The sequence below is a fragment of the Bufo bufo genome, chromosome 7, assembly GCF_905171765.1.
Source record: "Bufo bufo chromosome 7, aBufBuf1.1, whole genome shotgun sequence".
Taxonomy (NCBI): domain Eukaryota; kingdom Metazoa; phylum Chordata; class Amphibia; order Anura; family Bufonidae; genus Bufo; species Bufo bufo.
In genome coordinates, this window is record NC_053395.1 from 82,837,676 (window position 1) to 82,865,460 (window position 27,785).

Consider the following 27,785-nt stretch of genomic DNA (forward strand, 5'->3'; position numbering starts at 1 on the left):
CCGTGCGGCTCCCCGGGCGCTCCAGAATTATGTCAGAGCGCCCCATGCGCATGGATGACGTGATCCATGCGATCACGTCATCCATGCGCGTGGGGCGCCCTGACGTCATTCTGAAGCGCCCCGGGAGCCGCACGGACGGTAAGTATACTGCTCCCCCGCTCCCCGCTACACTTTACCATGGCAAACAGGACTTTAGCGTCCTGGCAGCCATGGTAACCATTCAGAAAAAGCTAAACGTCGGATCCGGTAATGCGCCGAAATGACGTTTAGCTTAAGGCCGGATCCGGATTAATGCCTTTCAATGGGCATTAATTCCGGATCCGGCCTTGCGGCAAGTGTTCAGGATTTTTGGCTGGAGCAAAAAGTGCAGCATGCTGCGGTATTTTCTCCGGCCAAAAAACGTTCCGGTCCTGAACTGAAGACATCCTGATGCATCCTGAACGGATTTCTCTCCATTCAGAATGCATTGGGATAATCCTGATCAGGATTTTTCCGGCATAGAGCCCCGACGACGGAACTCTATGCCGGAAAAGAACAACGCAAGTGTGAAAGAGCCCTTAGGCAAGGGAGCTAATGTAGATTTAGAGAAATATTAAGTCTGCCTATGTTATGTAGCGGCCGGAGCCTCTACAAAATTTGGGCAGATGAACCACCAGCGCACTAGGGACAAGAGAGGCGTCTAACTTGCCAGTCTTCATAAGGACAGCATGGTGGCTCAGTGGTTAGCAGTGAGGTTAGTACTGGGGTGCTAAGTCCGAATACGACCAAGGACAACATCTGCATGGAGTTTGTATGTTCTCCCCGTGTTTGCGTGGGTTCCGTCTGGGTATTTAGTTTTCCTCCCACACTCCAAATATACACTGAAAGGGAATTTAGATTGTGAGCCCTTCGGGGAAAGCGTGATGCTAATGTCCGTAAAGTGCAGCGGAATATAGTAGCGCTATATAAGTGCATAAAATAAATAAATAAAATGTCCCCCAGTGTGCACAGTTAAAGGGGTTATCCAACACCTATAATGCCCCCCAAAATACCCAGGCACGACATACAGATTATACTTACCCCACACCCCGGCAGCTGCGTCGCTCCTGATGCCTGCACGGCTGCCTCTGCATCTCCCTGCTGCGCGGATCAAACATCCGGCGACGGGAGGGCGGTCCAGCCAATAGCAGGCCACAACTGGAACGAGCCTCCCTAACGTCACCCGCGATGCTAAGGGGGCTCGTTCCCGTCGCAACCTGCTATTGGCTGCCCCCCCCCCATCGTCGGATGTTTTGATCTGCGCGGAGGGGAGATGCAGCGGGAGCCGTGCAGACATCAGGAGCGACACAGGTGTCGAGAAGCGGAATAAGTATAACCTGTATGAGGTGTCTGGGCATTTTGGGGGGGAATTATAGGGGTTGGATAACCCTTTTAACTTAAAATTAGAGAAATTTAAATTCAGACATAAAAGCAAGCAGTCTGTAGAAAGCTCACGCCTTTTAAATCATGCACAATCAATCTAATAACTATGATCTACTGCAAAAAAAAGCAAGATGAATTGAAAAGGATACTGTTCTCTGTGAGCTGGATTTTCTCTCCATGTTCATTGTACACCTCAAGACCATTCAGACCGACATAATAGGGATCACCCCAGCTGGTAAGAAGCTGAAACTGGAAGATAACTGAACAAAGTTTTAAGGAAAAGACAAATGTATCTGTGATGTAGCCAAAATCTTGGCCGGCTGAACACCTGATGCATGCCGATTACCTGGTGCATTAGACTTCGGCCATCAGCTGGGTCATGTCTTAAAGGGGTTGAACAGTGGTATTTTTTTTATTTTTTATAAGTGGTTCACAGATTATTAAAAATAAAAGGAAGCCATACTCACTTTCATTGATCCCCACTTCCTGTTCCCAGCTCCACAAACCAGAAATGCTAGGAAAGTTCCACTCAGTCAACTGCTGACCACATTGCTGACCTACCTCAGCTAGTGATTGCCTGAGTAGGTCTTTCTTGGCATTTCTAGCAGGGGGATTGGTGATATGGAGTAGGGCTTTTTTTATTTTTAGCCACCTGTTAGCCATATACAAAAAAATATATATTACTAGACATGTATGATGTTAAAATGATTACCGTATCTATCCTTACAAAATAAAGCAGAGCATTGCAGTGTCCAAACCTTATACAGTTGTGTTCAAAATAATAGCAGTGTGTTTAAAAAAGTGAATAAAGCTCAAAATCCTTCTAATAGCTTTTATTTCCATACACACAAATGCATTGGGAACACTACACCTTCTATTCCAAATCAAAACATGAAGAAAAATATATCAAATTTGTGTTGTTCCTCGAAAAAAAAATGTGAATATTAGACTCTTCAAAAAAATAGCAGTGTTTGTATTCTTCTTTACAAACTCAAACATTCACTATATAAACTGAACAATGTTTAAAGATTTTGCTTTCCTTTGAATCACTTAACTAATATTTTGTGTGTTATAACCGCTGTTTCTGAGAACTGCTGTACATCTGTGTTGCATGGAGTCAACCAACTTCTGGCACCTGTGAGCAGGTATTCCAGCCAAGGATGATTGGACTACATTCCACAGTTCTTCTCTATTTCTTGGTTTCGCCTCAGAAACTGCATTTTTGATGTCACTCCACAAGTTTTCTATTGGATAAAGATCCTGGGATTGGGCTGGCCACTCCATAACGTCAATCTTGTTGGTCTGGAACCAAGATGTTGCACGTTTACTGGTGTGTTTGGGGTCGTTGTCTTGTTGGAACACCCATTTCAAGGGCATTTCCTCTTCAGCATAAGGTAGCATGACCTCTTCAAGTATTCTGATGTATTCAAACTGATCCATGATCCCTGGTATGCGATAAATAGGCCCAGCACCGTAGTATGAGAAACATCCTCATATCATGATGCTTGCGCCACCATGCTTCACTGTCTTCACAGTGCACTGTTGCTTGAATTCAATGTTTGGGAGTCGTCTGACAAACTGTCTTCGGCCACTAGACCCAAAAAGAACAATCTTACTTTCATCAGTCCACAAAATGTCTCTTTAGGCCAGTCAATGTGCTCTTTGGCAAATTGTAACCTCTTCAGCACATGGGACTTTGTGGGGGCTTCTTGCAGATAGCTTGGCTTCACATAGGCGTCTTCTAATTGTAACAGTACTCACAGGTAACTTTAGACCTTCTTTGATCTTCCGGCAGCTGATTGTTGGCTGAGTCCTTGCCATTTTGGCTATTCTTCTATCCATTAGAATGGTAGTTTTTCGCTTTCTTCCTCGTCTTTTAGGTTTTGGTTGCCATTTTAAAGCATTTGCAATCATTTTAGCAGAGCAGCCTATCATTTTCTGCACTTCTTTATATGTTTTCCCCTCTCCGATCAACTTTTTAATCAAGGTACGCTGCGCTTCTCAACAATGTCTGGAACGACCCATTTTCCTCAGAATTTCAGCGAGAAATGCACTGTAACCAGCTTGTACAACATTTGCTGCCTTCCTTCAATAAGGGCAATAATTGCCACCTGTTTTTCCAAAAAATAATGACCTCACTAATTGAACTCCACACTGCTATTATTTTGAACATGCCCCTTTAGATAAGTGATTGAATTACAGATCAGAATCAGCAGCTGTTGGGTATGTTGGATTTCTATTACTCTACTACACCTGCTAGTAAATTATTTGCCATGTAGAAATATCATTTCTACCAAAAACAATGATTGATTAGGTTAGTGATGTCTGACTGTATAGTACCTTTTGTAGATTTCTACTTGTCCCTTCTGCAGCATCCTCCTCTCATAGCAAGTCCATGGCACATGGAGAGATGCCCACCCGGGGAAGCGGGACGACAGCAGGCACGGGCCACTGACATAGAGGTGATCTGAACTACAGTGCATGAATGCCACTTTTTTTTTTTTTTACTGCATACAAAATACTGTACTAATGATTCTCATTTTTTATTTGAAAAACAATTGTACTTATTAGTGTAAGACTACATGAAAAACGGGCATGTGATGTACATTGTTTTAATGGCCATCACACGTCTGTTTTAAGACCAATGGTAGTCTATAGAGTTTTATTGACTGTCAGTGAAAAACGTACGTCAAAAAATAGAACATGTTCTATCTTGTCCGTTTTTCACTGACAGATTGCCGATATACAATTGAATGGGTCCATTTTTAACATCCGTCTCTCAGAAAGGCATCAGTGAAATAAACGTCCGTTAAAAATGTCAGTGTGCATATAGCCTAAAACTCAGAATTTTAGAAAGAATCCAACAGCTTAAAAGGATACAGCCACATGGCATCAATGGTGCTTCATAATCCATGGTAGCAGATTCAATGCATTTTATATTGCTGGAAAAAAAAAATTGTAGTAAAGTATGATAGCGTATGCAGAAGTATTATTGCAGGATTTTTTTTAAATCAACATATTCAAATATGTTTCTGGTTTATTTTCAAGATTCAATTTTACATAAAGTGAATTTTAAGGAGCTTTCTGAGACTTTGATATTTACGGCCAATCCTTAGGACAGACCAGGACCTTCGCCCAACAGCAGACTCAGTACTTGAGTACGTCTACTCTACAGTATGTGGTTGCGATTTACGATACTCTGCAATGTGTGAAGCTGTGATAACATTTTGACAGACCAGAACACCACCATGGCTAAAATGAGAGATTTTGATAATAACATATGAAGCACACTAATATATAACAGGATTTAATAACAGAATATACTCTATAGAAATAAAGTAGAGATGCCTTCTGCTGTTACTGTCATATGAATACAAATTTTGAAGAGACATTTAGAAAGTTACCGTACCTTGATTGTTTATCACTAAGATGTTGCGTAACATAGTCAACAAAAAGAATCTCTTGAGCAAAATCAAAGTGACAGTTGCCAGGACCCTTGCGGATCAAAAATCCTTCAGGTGGAGAAATGCTGCATCCATCAAGCGTAACATGGACAATTTTAGCCTTTAAAAAAAATAAAAGGATTGTTTTGGTTGATTGAAGAAAACACATTTATTTTAGCCATCACAAGAAATTTACTGCATAAACAGATTTTATCAGACATTATCCAAAAATGTTAAGACAATAACCAATGCTTACAAATCTGCTTGATACAGTTGCAAGAAAAAGTATGTGAACCCTTTGGAATGATATGGATTTCTGCACAAATTGGTCATCAATCGTGATCTGATCTTCATCTAAGTCACAACAATAGACAATCACAGTCTGCTTAAACTAATAACACACAAAGAATTAAATGTTACCATGTTTTTATTGAACACACCATGTAAACATTCACAATGCAGGTGAAAAAGGTATGTGAACCCTTGGATTTAATAACTGGTTGAACCTCCTTTGGCAGCAATAACTTCAACCAAACGTTTCCTGTAGTTGCAGATCAGACGTGAGCAACGGTCAGGAGTAATTCTTGACCATTCCTCTTTACAGAACTCTTTCAGTTCAGCAATATTCTTGGGATGTCTGGTGTGAATCGCTTTCTTGAGGTCATGCCACAGCATCTCAATCGGGTTGAGGTCAGGACTCTGACTGGGCCACTCCAGAAGGCATATTTTCTTTTGTTTAAGCCATTCTGTTGTTGATTTACTTCTATGCTTTGGGTCGTTGTCCTGTTGCAAAACCCATCTTCTGTTGAGCTTCAGCTGGTAGACAGATGGCCTTAAGTTCTCCTGCAAAATGTCTTGATAAACTTGGGAATTCATTTTTTAGCAATCCGTCCAGGCCCTGACGCAGCAAAGCAGCCCCAAACCATGATGCCCCCACCACAATACTTCACGGTTGGGATGAGGTTTTGATGTTGGTGTGCTGTGCATCTTTTTCTCCACACATAGTGTTGTGTGTTTCTTCCAAACAACTCAACTTTGGTTTCATCTGTCCACAGAATATTTTGCCAGTACTGCTGTGGAACATCCAGGTGCTCTTGTGCAAACTGTAAACGTGCAGCAATGTTTTTTTTTGGACAGCAGTGGCTTCCTCTGTGGTATCCTCCCATGAAATCCATTCTTGTTTAGTGTTTTACGTATCATAGATTCGCTAACAGGGATGTTAGCATATGCCAGAGACTTTTGTAAGTCTTTAGCTGACATTCTAGGATTCTTCTTCACCTCTTTGAGCAGTCTGCGCTGCGCTCTTGCAGTCATCTTTACAGGATGGCCACTCCTAGGGAGAGTAGCAGCAGTGCTGAACTTTCTCCATTTATAGACAATTTGTCTTACCGTGGACTGATGAACAGCAAGGCTTTATGCAAGTCAACAATTCTTAATCGTAGGTCTTCTGAGAGCTCTTTTGTGCGAGGCATCATTCACATCAGGCAATGCTTCTTGTGAAAAGCAAACCCAGAACTGGTGTGTGTTTTTTATAGGGCAGCTGTAACCAACACCTTCAATTTCATCTCATTGATTGGACTCCAGTTGGCTGACACCCCACTCCAATTAGCTCTTGGAGATGTCATTAGTCTAGGGGTTCACATACTTTTTCCACCTGCACTGTGAATGTTTACATGATGTGTTCAATAAAAACATGGTAACATTATAATTATTTGTGTGTTATTAGTTTAAGCAGACTGTGATTGTCTATTGTTGTGACTTAGATGAAGATCAGATCACATTTTATGACCAATTTGTGCAGAAAACCATATCATTCCAAAGGGTTCACATACTTTTTCTTGCAACTGTATATTGTATACTCTAAAAGGGTTGAAAACAAAAAAATTGGCACTATTCAAATAGGCAAGGAAATCTATATGGACTCATTAGAAGTCTAGATTTTCTAATAAAATAAGCTGTATCATCAAGACAATTCCTCTTTAAATAGGAAATGGCCCACAGATCAAGTGATCGCAGTAAGCAAAACTTCAGAAGCCCCTGGTGGTCAAGTGTTATGGCCAAGGGCAGTTATACTCAGCTACAGCAGGAGCAGTTTAGCATTACATGCCTTACATTCATCTGCAATATATGGACAGGTCAGATCTGCTAGACAGAGAGACTCAGTGGTTAGTGGCTCCTTGCTCTGCCTAAGGGTACGACCCCAAAGTGGAGCTGGCCACATGAAGCCAATCGATGCCACCTGCAGCAGCCAATGGCCACAAAATTTTACAGCAAAATCATCAGTTGCTGCAGGTGGTGTGACTTGGCAGCATGCAGCCATCTGCACCATGGGCTTATACCCTAAGGCAGTGCTTCTCAAATAGTGGGGCGCGCGGGGGGCGCCAGGCTCCGTAAAGGGGGGCTAGTTCAGGGCCGGCCTTTGGGGTGTGCGGGCTGTGCGGCCGCACAGGGCACCATAGCAACAGGGACGCCGGGCGGCCGACAGCTCGCAGTGTAATATGCGGCAGGGAGATGAGCGCTTCCATTGTGGAAGCGCTCATCTCCCGTCTGATCAGAGGCCGGCGCAGGCGCTGGACGCGATGTACGGAGCGGGGACTGGGAGGAGGAGCTGGGGGCCGGCAATAGCGGTGGGGCGGTGCGGTCACTGTACTATAGCCCCGCCCCACCGCTCCCTCCGGTATACTAATATAAAATGTATTATTGAATTAAAAGTTATTAAACATGCCCCCCTCACTCCTAATAGTACCGTATATCCGAATTTCTTCTGTATAATGCCGGCAGGCGGGCCGGGCGGCCGGCGCGTCCCTCAGTGATGTCACGTGCCCGCGCCACCTGCTTTATGAACGAAGCAGGCGGCGCAGACAAGTGACGTCACTGAGGGACGCGCCGGCCGCCCGGCCCACCTGCCGGCATTATACAGAAGAAATTCGGATATACGGTACTATTAGGAGTGAGGGGGGCATGTTTAATAACTTTAAACAGCGGCGGCGGGCACACGGAATCTGTGGATGGCACAGTTAAGGTTTGGGGGTCTGTGGATGGCACTGTTATGGGCTGGGGGGGCACTGTGGATGGCACTGTTATGGGGTGGGGGGGTCTGTGGATGGCACATATATAACAGTGCCAGCCACAGATCCCCCCCATAAGTGTCCGTCATCCACAGATCCCCCCCATAAGTGTCCGTCATCCACAGATCCCCCCATAAGTGTCCGTCATCCACAGATCCCCCCATAAGTGTCCGTCATCCACAGATCCCCCCATAAGTGTGTGTCCGATCCACATTTCTTTCTTTTTTTATTCTCTTATACGTTAATAAGGATACAGTGTTATGCAGAGGTGTACTTATAACAATTTTATAGACAAATGATACTCTTTACAGTCGTGCGGGGGGCGCAAAATGTTTTCTTCTTCCTAGGGGGGGCATGACAGAAAATAATTGAGAAGCACTGCCCTAAGGCTACAGGTACACGACGGCATTTGTCGTGCGACTATTCCAAGATGGATTTTTGTGCGACTGTCATGTAGCAGTCCAACACCATAGACTAGCATTATAAAATGTCGCAGTGTAGCCTTAGGCCTCATGCACACGACCGTTGTGTGCATCCGTGTCCGTTTGTCAACGGACCCATTGACTTTCAATGGGTCCGTTGAAAACTCGGAAAATGCACCGTTTTTCATCCGCGTCCGTGATCCGTGTTTCCTGCCCGACAAAAAAATATGACCTGTCCTATTTTTTGGACGGACAACGGTTCACGGACCCATTCAAGTCAATGGGTCAGTGAAAAAACACGGATGCACACAAGATTGACATCCGCGTCCGTGATCCGTGTCCGTAGGCTAATTTCACACAGACGGATCTGCAGATCCGTCTGCATAAAAGCTTTTTTAGATCTGAGTTTTCACTTCGTGATGGGGACGCCTCAAGTTAGAATATACTAAGAACTGTGCACATGACTGCCCCCTGCTGCCTGGCAGCACCCGATCTCTTACAGGGGGCTGTGATCCGCACAATTAACCCCTCAGGTGCCGCACCTGAAGGGTTAATTGTGCGTATTATAGCCCCCTGTAAGAGATCAGGTGCTGCCAGGCAGGAGGGGGCAGACCCCCCTCCCTCCCCAGTTTTAAATTCATTGGTGGCCAGTGCGGCCCCCCCTCCCTCCCCTGTATTACATTCATTGGTGGCCAGTGCGGCCCCCCCTGTATTACATTCATTGGTGGCCAGTGCGGCTTCCCTCCCTCCCCTGTATTGCATTCATTGGTGGCCAGTGCGGCCCCCCTTCCTCCCTCCCCTGTATTGCATTCATTGGTGGCCAGTGCGGCCCCCCTCCCTCCCCCCCTCCCCTGTATTACATTCATTGGTGGCCAGTGCGGCCCCCCCTCCCTCCCTCCCTCCCTCCCCTGTATTACATTCATTGGTGGCCAGTGCAGCCCACCCTCCCTCCCGCCCCTGTATTACATTCATTGGTGGCCAGTGCGGCCCCCCCTCTCCCCCCTCCTTATTAAAATCCCCCCCCCCTTATTAAAACCCCCCCCCCATCATTGGTGGCAGCGGAGAGTTCCGATCGGAGTCCCAGTTTAATCGCTGGGACTCCGATCGGTAACCAGGACGCTACTGCAGTCCTGGCTGCCATGGTTACTTAGCAGTTTTAGAAGCATTATACTTACCTGCGCTGTCTGTGACCGTCCGGGCGCTCCTCCTACTGGTAAGTGAAAGGTCTGTGCTATAAGCAATGCGCCGCACAGACCTTTCACTTACCAGTAGGAGGAGCCCCCAGCCGGTCACAGACAGCGCAGGTAAGTATAATGCTTCTAAAATTGCTAGATAACCATGGCAGCCAGGACTGCAGTAGCGTCCTGGTTGCCATGGTTACCGATCGGAGCCCCAGCGATTAAACTGGGACTCCGATCGGAACGCTCCGCTGCCACCAATGATGGGGGGGGGGGGGGATTTTAATTAGGAGGGGGGGAGAGGGAGGGCCGCACTGGCCACCAATGAATGTAATACAGGGGCGGGAGGGAGGGTGGGCCGCATCTCTTACAGTGGGCTATGATACGCACAATTAACCCCTCAGGGTTAATTGTGCGGATCACAGTCCCCTGTAAGAGATCGGGTGCTGCCAGGCAGCAGGGGGCAGTCATGTACACAGTTTTTAGTATATTCTAACTTGAAGCGTCCCCATCACTATGGGAACGCCTCTGTGTTAGAATATACTGTCGGATCTAAGTTTTCACGATATAACTCAAATCCGATGGTATATTCTAACATAGAGGCGTTCCCATGGTGATGGGGGCGCTTCAAGTTAAAATATACCATCGGATTGGAGAAAACTCTGATCCGATGGTATAATAGGGACTCCTGACTTTACATTGAAAGTCAATGGGGGACGGATCCGTTTGCAATTGCACCATATTGTGTCAACGTCAAACGGATCCGTCCCGATTGACTTGCATTGTAAGTCAGGACGTTTGGCTCTGCACGGCCAGGCGGACACCAAAATGACTTTTTCCTTCATGTCCGTGGATCCTCCAAAATCAAGGAAGACCCACGGAAAAAAAAACGGTCGTGTGCATGAGGCCTTAGTCTAATAGACTGGGGTCCACAGCAGGCGATGCCCCTCCATCTTGGCTTAAACATCTTATTAAAAAGGGCATATGGAAAGTAGTTAGCTTCAGTTTACGAGTCTAATAAACAGTCTCAATTTATATAAGACCCTGTACTTATTCGTTGCTCATGTAAACATTGTTTCATTACATTTTAGAGATTTTAAAGAAAATACCCCATTAGCATAGAACATTAGGTACAGAGTAGTAAAATTGCAGTTAAACAGCCATAATAATTAGTTACCGTAGTATAAAAGTAAACCAAAAATAACAAAGCAATCTAAGATGACAAGTCACAGCATACATTTCCCATAACTGCTATTATGTTCTCAAAACAGTCTAGTTATGGACCAGATGTAGACTTCCATAGAAATATACACAAGTAAATCAACTAGTTCTTTAATATCTACAGCAGTCACCCATTTTGCTTACATGTATTCTTCTACTGAAGAAGCAGGATTGTTTTGCATGCTGTTTTTTTGTTTTTTATAGCAATATATTTAAAATAAGCCTGTCGAGTCAGTATTTTTTTTTTCAAAATAAGCTATGTATAGGAGGAATAACATTATACTCGGCCATTATAGGACTTGTATATTGCATTTTTCACAAGGTTTTCCTCTGCCGCCTCCATCTCTAATAGTTAGTTTTCCCTGCGCTAAAGAGTGGAGTCTAGCTGCTATGATGTCTCCCATACAGTGCACACAGAGTAGAGGAATTCTTGCTCTCCTGTCTGTAGCACACCTGCAGATGCAGCATGGAGGACATTATACAGCAGTACTGAACAGTTTAGCTTTGAGTCCAGCACTGGGGTGAGACAGTAAAATGCTTAATGGAACCAGCAGCAGCGTCTGTGTGTCTGTACCTCAGTCTCCCTCCCATAGACTTCTATGGACAACATGTAAGCTGTTTCTGGACAATTGTAGCTGTGCACTGACAGTGAATTCCCACTGAAGGAGGCAGGCTATAGGATGAGAAGTGGCTCATAAATGGACAAAGAAGCATTTTTCTGTAATAAAATACATTACAACGTTTCTTATAATCACTTATGCTATCACTTATGTCCCTTAAGAAGTGGTGCGAAACCGTGTCTAGCAAGTCCTCAAGAATACATTTTATATGCCGTTTTACAATTTTTAATCCTGTAAGTGCAGTAAAGCATTTTTGAAGATACTTGTGTTTTACGGTATGTCACTATGCTGTGCTGTTCTTGACTGAAGGATATTGCCGAAGACACGGACACAGGTAGATCCAGCTTCCCAAATTGATTGCAGCACGAAACTGGTAGAGGTAAAGGATGGTCTGGTTACAGACTAGGATAGACAACATGTGTTACCCATCTCTGAGATATTTCTGGTTGCTCTTGCGGCACGGATCCAGTAATATTGAACAATTGACTGTGAGACTCTAGACCTATTCTTCAGGATCCTGCTGCCATGATTACACATGGACCGCATCATTTTTTTTTGTGTATATGATAGAATAGCCCTCTTCCTATTGGCTTGCATATAGAGTGCTATGTGCTACTGGAGGGCTGTATGTGTCAGAACAATCTCCATCATATGGTTGTCTAAAAAAAAGTCTGGTGCTGCATATCTCACTATAGTGCTCTGCTGCTTGTCTTACTATAGGACTATATATATAATAACTGGGCCCCAAATATCACTATAGGCTTACATATTACATTATGGTGCTCCCTGTTTGACTATAGAGCAACATATTAGGGTCGGGAGCTCTATCTTGATGTCTTTAAAGGGTATTCCTCTGTAGCTTTGCATTGACTCCATATATTAGTTTGCTGACCCCGTCTCAATCTACTTTGTGACTGCTTTGCACTTTGGAATGTTCTATTAAAGGGGTTATCCAACACTATAGCAGACCTCATAGAGTGGATGACCCACGGTGGTGATCGTACTTACCAGGTCCCCGACGCTGGGTTTGGTCTCCATGGCTTGATGGCCAGCTCTTCATCTCCTTGCTGCACTGATATCAACATCTTGATGACATGGGGGGGGGGGGTAGTCTGGGGCACGTGACCGATGCAACCAGTAAGTAGCTTCAGCAGTCGCCTGCCCCCATGGCCCCCTTCCCTGATCTTAGCTTGTAGAGCCTGCCGTGGAGTTACAGAGACCAAACCCAGCGGTCCCAGCGGGGACCAGAAAAGTATGATCACCACAGGTCGGCGTGAGGTCTGCTACAGTGTTGCACAACTACCTTTAAATACAAAGGAAGACATACGTGTGTATTCTCTTCTACAGAAAATCCATAATTCATCTCTCTGTGCTATCATATAACTCCACAGCAGGTCACTGGCCATAAAACCAAATAATGACTTTCCGCTAAATTACAATGAGGTATTCTGAAGTAAGTGATTATTTGGAAACAATTGGTTATTATCTTTGAGAAGCTTGCACTCCCCAGAAAGTATACCTGTCAGGCAGATTTCAGATCTTACATTAGCAGTAAGCCTAAGTACAGCATATAATACTGATATAACACCAAGCATAGACTAGAACCTCAGAATACCGTTATTACCGGAGAGCTTTACCGTTTAGGAAATTGCCAGTGCATGCTAGCACAATAGTTCACAGGCATTTTGATGCTGTACATGAGTCCAAGGATAATCTCTACAAATAGCATACATGTCACATTTACATGTAGACACAAAGCACATATTTTTCTTACACGCTATAATTTCATAAATGACAATCTTTTTGTCATTTTGCTGACAAGCGACAATCACTAAATGAAAACACCACCCACTAAAAAGGCCCATATGCTGCACTTTTCCATGAGGCTAAGGAAGGGTTTGAGCCAGCCCTCCATTTATTACAGGATATTCCATCTGGCTGTCCGAGGCTACAATTTGGATGTCACAGTGGTTTCCAGTCTTGTTCTCTTTAGGTTTGATCTTCCAACAGACCTGTGATCAGTTTTATTGTTTTACTATTTTATGGTCCAGCTAGTGATTACTCTTTGGCTTGGAGGGAGGCCTTCTTTTGCACCATTACCACCATGGTGGGTCTTTTCACAGGCTACCATATGTTTTTTCTGTGTACAGTGTTCTAACATTACGTGGGTTGAAGGTGCAGTCCCCTTTTTGTTTTGACCTTCAAACCCTTCCGGGCGTTCCGGTTATTTCAAGTTATCCCCTATCCACAAGAAATGAATGGAGCATCGGATTAAGCATGCGCACTGCCACTCCATTCATCTCTATGGGACTGCCGTAAAAAGCCCACTGCATGTAATCGCCTATATCTGCCAGACTCCTAAAGGTGAATGGAGGTGTGGTGCATATGCCTAACATGCTGCTCTATTCATTTCTGTGGACAAGGTCAACTTAAATAACTGGAATAACCCTGACCAATTTTCCTTTTTTCCATCCCTGTCTTCCAAGGGCCATAACATTTTTACTTTTTTGTAGTATAAGGGCTTATTGTTCTGCGGGTTAAGGCTACTTTCACACTGGCGTTTCTGGGTCCGCTTGTGAGATCCGTTTCAGGGCTCTCACAAGCCGCCCAAAACGGATCATTTCAGCCCCAATGCATTCTGAATGGATAAGGATCCGTTTAGATTGCATCAGTTTGCCTCCGTTGCGCCTCCATTCCGCTCTGAAGGCGGACACCAAAACACTGCTTGCAATACAGAGCCAACTGGATGTTACCAGTTGTGGGTATGCCCCTGCACGGTCTGGCATAGGCAGCACTGATTGGATACTGTCAGGGGAAAAAAAGTTACTATATTTTTCACCCTATAAAACGCACTGATGATAAGATGCACCTAGGTTTTAGAGGAGGAAAATAAGAAATATATTTTTCATCAGACCTCAGAACAGACACCCAGTCTTCTTCAGATCTGAGATTAGATCTCCATATCAAACCTCAGATCAGACCCCCATATCAGATCACGGAGCCAAACGGATCCGTCCTGACTTACAATGTAAGTCAATGGGGACAGATCAGTTTTCACTGACACAATATGGTGCAACTGAAAACGGATCCGTCCCCCATTGACTTTCAATGTAAGTCAGGACGGATCCGTTTTGACTTAGCCTTTTTTTTGGAAAGAATAATGCAAACGGATCCGTTTTGAATGGATACAAGCGTTTGCATTATCTGTGCGGATCCGTCTGTGCAGATACAAGACAGATCCGCACCGAACACAGGTGTGAAAGTAGCCTAAGTTGTAGTGTGCGCACAATGACCTGTATAGGCAGTCAGGTTGCAGTGCAGGGCAGCCCAGAAAATACTAAGGCCTCTTTCACACGGGCATTGTGGGAAAAGGTGCGGGTGCGTTGCGGGAACATGCGCGATTTTTCCGCGCGAGTGCAAAACATTGTGATGCGTTTTGCACTCGCGTGAGAAAAATCGTGCAAGTTTGGTAGCCAAACCCGAACTTCTTCACAGAAGTTCAGGCTTGGGATCGGTGTTCTGTAGATTGTATTATTTTCCCTTATAACATGGTTATAAGGGAAAATAATAGCATTCTGAATACAGAATGCATAGTACAATAGGGGTTGAGGGGTTTAAAAAAATAAATAAAATTTAACTCCCCTTAATCTACTTGCTCGCGCAGCCCGGCATCTCTTCTGTCTTCTTTTTTGCTGTGTGCAGGAAAGGGACCTGTGGTGACGTCACTCCGGTCATCACATGGTCCGTCACATGATCCATCACCATGGTAAAAGTGACGTCACCACAGGTCCTTTTCCTGCACACAGCAAAAAAGAAGACAGAAGAGAAGCCGGGCTGCGCGAGCAAGTGGATTAAGGCGAGTTTAATTATTATTATTATTTTTTTTAACCCCTCCAGCCCTATTTTACTATGCATTCTGTATAGAGAATGCTATTATTTTCCCCTATAACCATGTTATAAGGGAAAATAATAATGATCGGGTCCCCATCCCGATCGTCACCTATCAACCGTGCGTGAAAATCGCACCACATCCGCACTTGCTTGCGATTTTCACGCAACCCCATTCATTTCTATGGGGCCTGCGTTACGTGAAAAACGCACAAAGAGGAGCATGCTGCGATTTTCACGCAACGCACAAGTGATGCGTGAAAATTACCGCTCGTGTGCACAGCCCCATAGAAATGAATGGGTCAGGATTCAGTGCGGGTGCAATGCGTTCAACTCACGCATCGCATCCGCGCGGAATACTCGCCCGTGTGAAAGGGGCCTAAGGAGCGGTGAGTGCAGGAAAGACTGTCAGATCTGCAGAGTGCCTGTGGAGTAGGAGGGGTATTTATTTATCTCTGATGGGGGTCTGATCTGATATACGAGTCTGATTTGAGGTCTGACATGGGGGTCTGATCTGATTTTGGGGTCTGATCTGAGGTCTAAAATGGTGGTCTGAACCGGATATGGAGGTCTGATCTAATATTGGGGTCTGATTTGAGCTCTGATGGGGGTCTGATCTAATATGGAGGGCTGATCTGATATTATGTCTGATCTGACGTTTGATATGGAGATCTAATCTCAGATCTGAAGAAGACTGGGTGTCTGTTCTGAGGTCTTATGAAAAATATATTTCTTATTTTCCTCCTCTAAAACCTAGGTGCATCTTATCATCAGGTGCGTTTCATAGGGTGAAAAATGCAGTAACTTTTTTTCCCCTGACAGTATCCAATCAGTGCTGCCTATGCCAGGCATACCCACAACTGGTAACATCCAGTTGGATCTGTATTGCAGACTGCTAGCAATTCATTCATATACTTCTAGCAGGAATAATATAGGAATAGAACAACATAGAGTCATAAGAATGGATGCTGCAGAATTGTTATAACATAGGGAAGGCAAGTAGTTACTAAAAGAGACATTTCAAGAGTGGTGACATGTTTTCTTTAGGAAGCAGGTGAAAAAAAGGAACAGTTAGCAGTGATGATGCCTTAGCACTCACTCAAGATATATTTTCTGCTGTTTGAAGATGCTACGGAAAGTATAGTTCAATTTTCTTAAAACAGTTTATTCCCTGTGTCCTTGTAATACAATATTCATTTACAAAGTGAAACGTAAAAAGCATTACCCCTCTGTATGTGTCCTCAGCAGATTTATTGTAATTCCAAAACCTCAGTCCTGCGACCACTCCAGCTTTATCAAAACTGATGGTGATTGTGTGATTTTCTCCACAGGTAAATGGGATAAGCCACATGTGAGAATCCTCACTGGTGATGTTCACACCATCAATGAGCCTAAAAAGGAAAAAGCACAGGGATGCTACCGAAAATGAAGTAGAGGAAATATAGAAATTGCACAGCCCATTCCCAAATGTCTAAAGCTTTTAGAGAAACAAAATATAAAAGTGGGTATGTTCTCGGAGGCCCGCTAGGAATAAACATCAACTGAATATCTGTGAGGGTAAAGCCTCCTTCACACGTCCACGTCCCCTGTACAGCACACGTCCCCATTCATTTAAATGTGTGCATTCAGACATCAGTGTTTTAGCACTGTCCGTGGGTCGGGGTTTTTAGCACGGATGCATGCTCTATTTTGTCCGTACATTATAGTCTATGGGTCCGTGAAAACCACGGATGCAACACCGATGCCACCTGTGTCGCATCAGTGTTTCATGGATCATTATGCAAAAAGATAGGACATTTTCTATCATTTTGCGGAACGGAAGTTCCGTGCTTCTGTTCTGCACCATTCCGCATCTCCAGATTTGCGGACCCATTGAAGTGAATGGGTCCGCCTCCGTTATGCGGAATGCCCACAGAACGGCACCGGGCATTCCGCAGTACGGCAACGGGCAGCACACGTTTGTGTGCAGGAGGCCTTAAGGCCGGGTTCACATCACAATTTAGCTTTCTGATCTATCAGAAGAACAGAAAAAAAAAAAAAAAACATCTGTTATTTTGAGCATCAGTTATGATCAGTTTGTGTCACTAATAGAGATGAGCAAATTTCTTGAAAATTCGATTCGGCTGATTCGACGAATTTCACAAAAATATTTGCTTCGTAACAAATTACTTCACCACGAAGCACATTTTTTTGTAAGTAGCGGGTGCAATGACAGGGAGCTGCGATAGCGCCGCCCTCGTCATTGTACCCCTCAGATGCCGCGTTCATACATGATCGCGGCATCTGAGTGTATTAACAGTGTGAAATTAACATTAAAAAAAACATGACATCAAACTTACTGCGTCCATTTGTGCACGACGGACCGGCCGCCGCCATCATGCTTGAAGATCTCGGCCGAAATCACATGCAGCACGAGATTATATCATCATGCCGGCCGGCGTGATGATGAAATCTCGCGCCGAACGGGATTTCGCCCGAGATCTTCAAGAAAGATGAAGGCTGGTGGCCCTTCGCGCACAAATGGAAGCGGTAAGTTTGAATTTAAGGATTAATCAATTCGCTGACACGAAGCACAAAGAAATTCGGCTTCTAGGCGAATCGAAGAATTCCTGAAATTCGGATCGAATTCCACTTCATGGTATTCGATTCGCTCATCTCTAGTCACTACCATCAGAGATCAGTTATTTTTCACTAGAGCAAAAGTTCTGAAAAAAGTACTTTTTCTCTCATCAAAATTAACTGATCTCTGACGGAAGTGACACAAACTGATACAAACTGTTCCGTTTTTTGCAGTCCGCAAATTGCAGATCCGCAAAAAACAGAAGCCGCCCGTGTGCCTTCCGCAAGTTGCGGAACGGAACAGGCGGCCCATTGTAGAAATGCCTATTCTTGTCTGCAAAACGGACAAGAATAGAACATGTTCTATTTTTTTTGCGGGGCTACAGAGCAGAGCAACGGATGCGGACAGCATACGGAGTGCTGTCCGCATCTTTTGCAGCCCCATTGAAGTGAATGGGTCTGCATCCGAGCTGCCAAAACGGTGGCTCCTGTGCGGACCAAAACAACGGCCGTGTGCATGAGGCCTAACAGATACTTTTTTTTGTTTGTTTGTTTCTCTGTTCCTCTAAGGCCACAGCTGTGTGGCATTCTGGCAGGCTATTCCATTACCCTGTTTCAGCATAAATGCCTTCTGTCGGCCGGACAAAAAACACTTTATGCCAGAAACCGGACAGATCCTATTATAGTGAATGCGGATCCAGCAGTAAAGGGTCGCATCTGTTGGTGCCGGAAAGGTGAGTTCAGGTAGCCTGATCCTCTCGCGGATTAGAAGAACAGAAAGCCAAACGATGATGTGAACCCGGCCTAAGGCTGATTTAACAAATGTGGGGGTAACGGGTGGAATTTATCTTAAGGGTAATACAGTGGTCCCTCAGGTTACAATATTAATTGGTTCCGGGACAACCATTGTATGTTGAAACCATTGTAAGTTGAGTAAATCGGTTCAAAAGCTCCAAAATGCCATCCAAGATGAGAGAAAATGAAGAGTTAAGAAAAATAAGCAGAACTAAAGACAGATAAAACAAGTCCTTATATATATATAAAACAGTCAGGAATAGCTGATACCGCTATTTTACCAGAGAAGTGACCATGCTTGGTTGGATCTGAGTCTGAGGCATTGTATGTTGAGTCTAGTTTCAAGTTACGTTGGGTTAGAAAAGACCATTGTATGTTGAAAATATTGTATCCTAAGGCCATTGTATCTTAAGGGGACCACTGTATTTGAAGTAATACTTGAAGTCTGTTTTGCCTGAGTCTGTGTTGGGGTACTTTGTGCCAAATTTATGAAATGCAGCATACTGTTTATTAAATTTGGCTCATCTTTAAAGGGGTTGTCCCATCTAGAACATTGGGGGCACATCGCTAGGCTAAGTCCACCAACGTCTGATAGGTGTGGGTCCCACCTCTGTGACACACACCTATCCTAAGAACAGAGCCCACAGAGTGACGGAAGGCGCACCAAAACGGTGTCCATCTGATGAAACTGAGCCAAACGGATCCGTCCTGGCACACAATGTAAGTCAATGGGGATGGATCAGTTTTCACTGACACAATCTGGCATAATAGAAAACGGGTCCGTCCTCTATTGAGATCCGTTCTGAACAGATGCAGACAGTTGTATTATCTGAACAGATTCGTCCATGACAGATCCGCACAAAACGCAAGTGTGAAAGTAGCCTAAGGCATTATTCACACAAGCATGAAAAAATAGCAGTCACACAACCATTTTCAGAACCAATTAAAGTCTAGGGGGCTATTTACATGGTAAAATTACATGGTGAATAGCAGCCATCAAAAAATAGAATATGCCCTATTTTTGGGTGTTTTCACAGCCAGACAGACTCCATGTAAATCAATGGGACCGATTTTAACAGGAATGCACTAGTCTAAGGATCATTAAGACAGGTAGACTGTGTGAAAAAGCGCCTTTCAGGAGTTAGAATAATAATACGTCATCCACCTGCATGCATGGGGACACTCACTCTTCGCTGGAGACAGCAGGGTCAGGTCCTGCCGACTGCAGGGTGGAGAGAGTGCCCTTGTGTGAGCAAGTGGTGACTTTTTTTTGTTGCACAAGAAGAATGGGGGCCACTAAGGGGGCATTACTAGGGGGCACTAATGGGGGCCATTAATCATTCTGGGGGGGCACTAATGGGGACATTAATCATACTTGGGGGCACTATGGGAACCATTTGATGTCCAGGGGGCACTATGGGTGTATTATGTATTCTGTGAGGGCACTGCAAGGGATGGGATGTTGAAAACAAAAAAATTATGAAATTCATCCTTTTTTAACGTCCGTTAAAAACGGATGCAAAACAGCCATTAAAAACACACACGGATGCAAAGTGGCAATGAAAAACTTTAAACGTATCCATTTTTAATGGATGTTCTTTATCACTGTCTTGTGAATGTACCGTGATGCCATTAAAATTAGTTCCTTTCAAACGTATAAGGGCTGTTGGTTCTATTTTTTGGGGGTCGTTATTTACGGGTCATCAAAAAATGGCACTGTAAAAAACTGTACAGACTACCATTGTTCTTATAATGGCCACATGAATGTAACCTCAATGTGCAATCCAATTAAGATTAGCTGCTGCCCACAGATTTAAAAAAAATGACGCAACACATAGTAAACCAATTAGAAGACCCCTGTAAGAACAGTCTCTGCCCACTCTTTTCCTTTCAGCCATTTGAGCGTGATTCCCATCTAGACACATATGATATCCCTACAGGATATGCCATAAATGTCCGACAAGTTTGCACCTATCTTGAGAACGCGGCCTTTCCCGTGGCTGGTGTGAAAGGGGAGGTGGTGGCATACATACAGCTCTCTCCATTCCCTGCTCCGAAAAAATCTGAGTAAGCATTCTCAAGTATTATCAGAACGTCTCTGAAAGTGACTAAAGAGAGCCACGTATACGAGCCCATCTGTCCATTCACAACCGTCGTGAGACAGGCAACCGATCTACAAAAAAGTGTAGGTCCCCAGAGGGGAGGCTCACACCTATCAGACATTTATGGCATATCCTATGGATATAGTATCAACACATAGAGCTCTAAATGTGTATAGGCTTAATAAAGCACTCCAATATACAAGCAATAGAAAAGCCCCAAAGGGGAGAGTGTCAGTATCTAAAACATAACTTTTAATTAGATATAACGATAAAATACACCACTGTGATGCAATATTCTAAAAAATTAAGGGGTCCAAGCCTGGTACCCCAGCACTGGTAGATAAAGAAAAATCCTGCTCCACCTAGGGTTAGGTGCGAGCAGTCTTACCAGACCAATACGTATGGTGGGACCAGGAGTGGTTTCAAGGGAGGCGAATCCGGTGGACATCAGATGTAGGTCCACTGGATAGCCAAGGTTGTCGACGGGGTCTGTATAGATCAAGGAGCTCTGTGCCCTAATATACCCTATTCAAGGGAAAGGGGGCTAGTTTACCTGCGGCATTCCTTTTCCCCTGAAGAGTCGACACGGACAGAAACATGTCGGGACGTCATCAGGAGCGCATTTAGCTGGTCACGATAACCTTAAGATTTAGGGATCAGGTCTGAGCAGGGACAGGTATCCGGACGGGGTCGCCCCTGTTGGGGCAGGTGCTCTGTATAGATAGGTAGAATGAAACTAGCCCCCTTCCCACCATACGTATTGGTCTGGTAAGACTGCTCGCACCTAACCCTAGGTGGAGCAGGATTTTTCTTTATCTACCAGTGCTGGGGTACCAGGCTTGGACCCCTTACTTTTTTAGAATATTGCATCACAGTGGTGTATTTTATCGTTATATCTAATTAAAAGTTATGTTTTAGATACTCACACTCTCCCCTTTGGGGCTTTTCTATTGCATATCCTATGGCTATGCATTAAATGATGAGATGGGAATATCCCCTTTAGGGACTTTTATGGCAGCTCCATGGTCCATAAACACAGTAGTCATGAGGGGACCTCATTGACTTCTATGGGAGAGTTTCCTAGGCATGACCTGTGCAGAGGTCATTGTACAAGGAAAGAAGAGATAAGCTTTGATAATAACCTATTTGAGGATCCTGTCTTATCTACAGAGGTGATATCCTTACAGGTAACAGCAGTAAAGTGATTTGTACAGACCAAGAACTGGCTTAGTGGCCAGTGTGAAAAAATGCAAGATTTTATGTTTTTTTATTTAAATATAGATATTGACATGAAAAATTAAAAATAACCACCAACATTTTTTTTAAAAAGATGTTAAACAAAGAAAAGTGATTTAAACAATAGGTCATTTTTGATGACAAATTCCCTTTCAAATTTCAAAGATAGTGGTTCATAAGAACAGGGTCAAGCAGCAAACACTGGGGACAACAACACTACAGACTGGCAAAGGGCAGAAACAACACTACTGACAGTCATGATTGTGACCTCATTCGAATCTGGATAAAAAAGTAGAATGACATCAAGTCACCTTCAGAAAGAATGGCAAGAGGGAGCTGGGGTGAAATGCCAGCCAACACACTAAATGAGTAAATACCGTTCGCCCAGTGTCAATTGCAACGTATAACCAAATAACCCAAAAAAATTATAATAATGCTGACATATAAAATCAGACACCAGGTCATTAAACTCAATAGAAGCTGTCAAACATTGGACACCATCGAAGGAGGTATAACATATCATGACCACATTAAGCTGAGGCAAGCACTAATTGTCTATGGCAAACCGCAAACAACGCTTTGAAGGATCACCAAAAAGCGCGTCGGGGTTGGCGCCATCCTGGAGGAGACACACTATGGGTAATTGATCCTGGTATTCTTGTTTTTTTCAGCACTTGCACTTTTCATTACTGTTATTGACTAACTGCCATGAAGTACTGCCCATGTGTCTCTTGTCCAATGATATCGCCAGTTTTAAAAGTTTTAAACACTATGAACAGGCAGATGTAAGTTTTGGTAATAATAGTCTATGACTAATTGTAAATAAAATTGTAGAGTTTGTTTAGTCAATTCTCAGGTTGGCCCAACACCAGGTCACATAATGGTTAGAAGGAGACCTGGTATTTTGTACCCACTGTGAAATTTGGTGCAGGATTGGTGATGATGCGAGTGTGTTTCAGCAAGGCTGGAATTGGGCAGATGTGTATTTGTGAAGGACACATGACCAAGCCACGTACAAAGTTATCCTGGAAGAAAACTTGCTTCCTTCTGCTCTGACAATCTTCCCCAACCTTGACGATAGTTTTTTTTTTTCAGCAGGACAATGCCTCATGTCACACAGCCAGGTCAATGAAAGTGTGAATGAAGGACCACCAGATGAACACCCTGTCATGGCCAGCCCAATCTCCAGACCTGAACCCCATTGAAAACCTCTGGAATGTGATCAAGAGGAAGATGGATAGCCACAAGCCATCAAAAAAAAGCCGAGCTGCATGAAGTGTTTTCTAAGCATTATTTGGGGTCTGATATTACCTGAACTGGTTTATTATTTTTACCAGTTGTCATTTTCTTAAAAATAAAAAAAATGCTCTAAATAAAATATTTTTATCTGCAATCTGGTAAAATATTGTCAGTGGTTTATAGAATATAACAAAACTGTCAATTTTTCCAGAGCTGTACATAATGTGCCCTTCGGTAGTGCCAACATAAAAAAATATAAAAAAATCTCAACAGAGGCATTATTTTTCTTTTTACAGTTTACCTGTTTTTAAACGGCCGTTGGATGCACTTTTGTCTAAATGGTAGTTTAATACGAGCCCACTGATTTCAATGGGGTCTATCTGGCCATGTAAAAGGCTGAAAATAGGACATGTCCTATTTGTGGATGGATGGTATTCATGGGCTGTTGAAAAGACGGCTGTGTGAATATCCTCATAGACTGCAATGTCTCTGAAAATGGCAGTGTCACGGCTGTTTTTCACTTTCATGTGAATGCAGCCTTGGGCCACAATTTATATTGAAATTCTCTCATACAATATTATTGCCAAATGTATGAATCCAGAAGCAGAGCTATATGAAATTACTGACCAACAGAAGGAAAATGAAGAGGTTTAATAAGACAAGCTGTGGAGATACTACAATGCATTCAGAAAGTTTTCAGACCCTTTCACTTTTTTCACAGCTTATGTTGTGCTAAAATAAAGAAAACAATATATAAGTTTTGCCCCATCAATCTGCACTCAATACCACATAATGACAAAAGTGAAAGTGAAGTTTTTGCAAATTTCTTAAAAAGTAAAAACTAAAATGTAGCATGAACATAAGTATTCAGACCCTTTGCTAGGGCACTTGAAATTTAGTTCTGGGGCCTATCATTTCTCATGATCATCTTTGACATGTTTCTTCAACTTCATTGGAGCCCATCTGTGCTACATTCAGTTGCTTGGACATAAAGTGGAAAGACACAGACCTGTCTATATAAGATCTCACAGCTTATAGTGCACATCACAGCAAAGACCAAGCCATGAGGAGGGAAGAACTACGTGTACTGCTCAGAGACTGGACTGTGTGGAGGCATAGGGCTGGAGAAGGGTACAAAAAAAATTCTGCTACACGGAAAGTTCTTAACCACCTCAGCCCCCAGTGCTTAAACACCCTGAAAGACCAGGCCACTTTTTACACTTCTGACCTACACTACTTTCACCGTTTATTGCTCGGTCATGCAACTTACCACCCAAATGAATTTACCTCCTTTTCTTCTCACTAATAGAGCTTTCATTTGGTGGTATTTCATTGCTGCTGACATTTTTACTTTTTTTGTTATTAATCGAAATTTAACGATTTTTTTGCAAAAAAATGAAATTTTTCACTTTCAGTTGTAAAATTTTGCAAAAAAACGACATCCATATAGAAATTTTGCTCTAAATTTATAGTTCTACATGTCTTTGATAAAAAAAAAATGTTTGGGTAAAAAAAAAATGGTTTGGGTAAAAGTTATAGCGTTTACAAACTATGGTACAAAAATGTGAATTTCCGCTTTTTGAAGCAGCTCTGACTTTCTGAGCACCTGTCATGTTTCCTGAGGTTCTACAATGGCCAGACAGTACAAACACCCCACAAATGACCCCATTTCTGAAAGTACACACCCTAAGGTATTCGCCGATGGGCATAGTGAGTTCATAGAACTTTTTATTTTTTGTCACAAGTTAGCGGAAAAAGATGATTTTTTTTTTTTTTTTTTCTTACAAAGTCTCATATTCCACTAACTTGTGACAAAAAATAAAAAGTTCTATGAACTCACTATGCCCATCAGCGAATACCTTGGGGTCTCTTCTTTCCAAAATGGGGTCACTTGTGGGGTAGTTCTACTGCCCTGGCATTCTAGGGCCCAAATGTGTGGTAAGGAGTTTGAAATCAAATTCTGTAAAAAATGACCTGTGAAATCCGAAAGGTGCTCTTTGGAATATGGGCCCCTTTGCCCACCTAGGCTGCAAAAAAGTGTCACACATCTGGTATCTCCGTACTCAGGAGAAGGTGGGGAATGTGTTTTGGGGTGTCATTTTATATATACCCATGCTGGGTGAGAGAAATATCTTGGCAAAAGACAACTTTTCCCATTTTTTTATACAAAGTTGTCATTTGACCAAGATATTTATCTCACCCAGCATGGGTATATGTAAAAAGACACCCCAAAACACATTCCTCAACTTCTCCTGAGTACGGGGATACCAGATGTGTGACACTTTTTTGCAGCCTAGGTGGGCAAAGGGGCCCATATTCCAAAGAGCACCTTTCGGATTTCACTCCTCATTTTTTCCTGAATTTGATTTCAAACTCCTTACCACACATTTGGGCCCCTAGAATACCAGGGCAGTATAACTACCCCACAAGTGACCCATTTTGGAAAGAAGACACCCCAAGGTATTCCGTGAGGGGCATGGCGAGTTCCTAGAATTTTTTATTTTTTGTCACAAGTTAGTGGAAAATGATGATTTTTTTTTTTTTTTTTTTTTTCATACAAAGTCTCATATTCCACAAACTTGTGACAAAAAATAAAAACTTCCATGAACTCACTATGCCCATCAGCGAATACCTTGGGGTCTCTTCTTTCCAAAATGGGGTCACTTGTGGGGTAGTTATACTGCCCTGGCATTCTAGGGGCCCAAATGTGTGGTAAGTAGGTAAATGACCTGTGAAATCCGAAAGGTGCTCTTTGGAATGTGGGCCCCTTTGCCCACCTAGGCTGCAAAAAAGTGTCACACATCTGGTATCTCTGTATTCAGGAGAAGTTGAGGAATGTGTTTTGGGGTGTCTTTTTACATATACCCATGCTGGGTGAGATAAATATCTTGGTCAAATGCCAACTTTGTATAAAAAAATGGGAAAAGTTGTCTTTTGCCAAGATATTTCTCTCACCCAGCATGGGTATATGTAAAATGACACCCCAAAACACATTCCCCAACTTCTCCCGATTACGGAGATACCAGATGTGTGACACTTATTTGCAGCCGAGGTGGGCAAAGGGGCCCATATTCAAAAGAGCACCTTTCGGATTTCACAGGTCATTTTTTACAGAATTTGATTTCAAACTCCTTACCACACATTTGGGCCCCTAGAATGCCAGGGCAGTATAACTACCCCACAAGTGACCCCATTTTGGAAAGAAGAGACCCCAAGGTATTCGCTGATGGGCATAGTGAGTTCATGGAAGTTTTTATTTTTTGTCACAAGTTAGTGGAATATGAGACTTTGTATGAAAAAATAAATAAATAAATAAATCAGCATTTTCCACTAACTTGTGACAAAAAATAAAAAATTCTAGGAACTCGCCATGCCCCTCACGGAATACCTTGGGGTGTCTTCTTTCCAAAATGGGGTCACTTGTGGGGTAGTTATACTGCCCTGGCATTTTCCAGGGGCCCTAATGTGTGGTAAGTAGGTAAATGACCTGTGAAATCCTAAAGGTGCTCTTTGGAATATGGGCCCCTTTGCCCACCTAGGCTGCAAAAAAGTGTCACACATGTGGTATCGCCGTATTCAGGAGAAGTTGGGGAATGTGTTTTGGGGTGTCATTTTACATATACCCATGCTGGGTGAGAGAAATATCTTGGCAAAAGACAACTTTTCCCATTTTTTTATACAAAGTTGGCATTTGACCAAGATATTTCTCTCACCCAGCATGGGTATATGTAAAATGACACCCCAAAACACATTCCCCAACTTCTCCTGAGTACGGCGATACCAGATGTGTGACACTTTTTTGCAGCCTAGATGCGCAAAGGTGCCCAAATTCCTTTTAGGAGGGCATTTTTAGACATTTGGATACCAGACTTCTTCTCACGCTTTGGGGCCCCTAGAATGCCAGGGCAGTATAAATACCCCACATGTGACCCCATTTTGGAAAGAAGACACCCCAAGGTATTCAATGAGGGGCATGGCGAGTTCATAGAAATTTTTTTTTTTTGGCACAAGTTAGCGGAAATTGATATTTTTAATTTTTTTCTCACAAAGTCTCCCGTTCCGCTAACTTGGGACAAAATTTCAATCTTTCATGGACTCAATATGCCCCTCACGGAATACCTGGGGGTGTCTTCTTTCCGAAATGGGGTCACATGTGGGGTATTTATACTGCCCTGGCATTCTAGGGGCCCTAAAGCGTGAGAAGAAGTCTGGAATATAAATGTCTAAAAAATTTTACGCATTTGGATTCCGTGAGGGGTATGGTGAGTTCATGTGAGATTTTATTTTTTGACACAAGTTAGTGGAATATGAGACTTTGTAAGAAAAAAAAAAAAAATTCTGCTAACTTGGGCCAAAAAAATATCTGAATGGAGCCTTACAGAGGGGTGATCAATGACAGGGGGGGTGATCAATGACAGGGGGGGTGATCAATGACAGGGGGGGTGATCAATGACAGGGGGGTGATCAATGACAGGGGGGTGATCAGGGAGTCTATATGGGGTGATAACCACAGTCATTGATCACGCCCGTGTAAGGCTTCATTCAGACGTCCGGATGCGTTTTGCGGATCCAATCCATCTATCAGTGCATCCGTAAAAATCATGCGGACATCT

At 43.4% G+C, this 27,785-nt stretch overlaps 1 protein-coding gene across 2 annotated transcripts in view; it reads right to left on the minus strand.

Moving 5' to 3' along the window:
- Positions 1-27,785, minus strand: part of LOC121008919 (katanin interacting protein) — a 311,559-nt gene that overhangs the window by 128,219 nt on the left and 155,555 nt on the right. For both annotated transcript variants that reach the window (XM_040441686.1, XM_040441685.1), the window contains 4 exons: positions 16,467-16,632; positions 4,811-4,965; positions 4,282-4,343; positions 1,551-1,661 (listed from right to left, as the gene is read on the minus strand). In XM_040441686.1, coding sequence (XP_040297620.1) covers positions 1,551-1,661; positions 4,282-4,343; positions 4,811-4,965; positions 16,467-16,632 — 494 coding nt within the window. The remainder of the gene's footprint in view (positions 1-1,550; positions 1,662-4,281; positions 4,344-4,810; positions 4,966-16,466; positions 16,633-27,785) is intronic.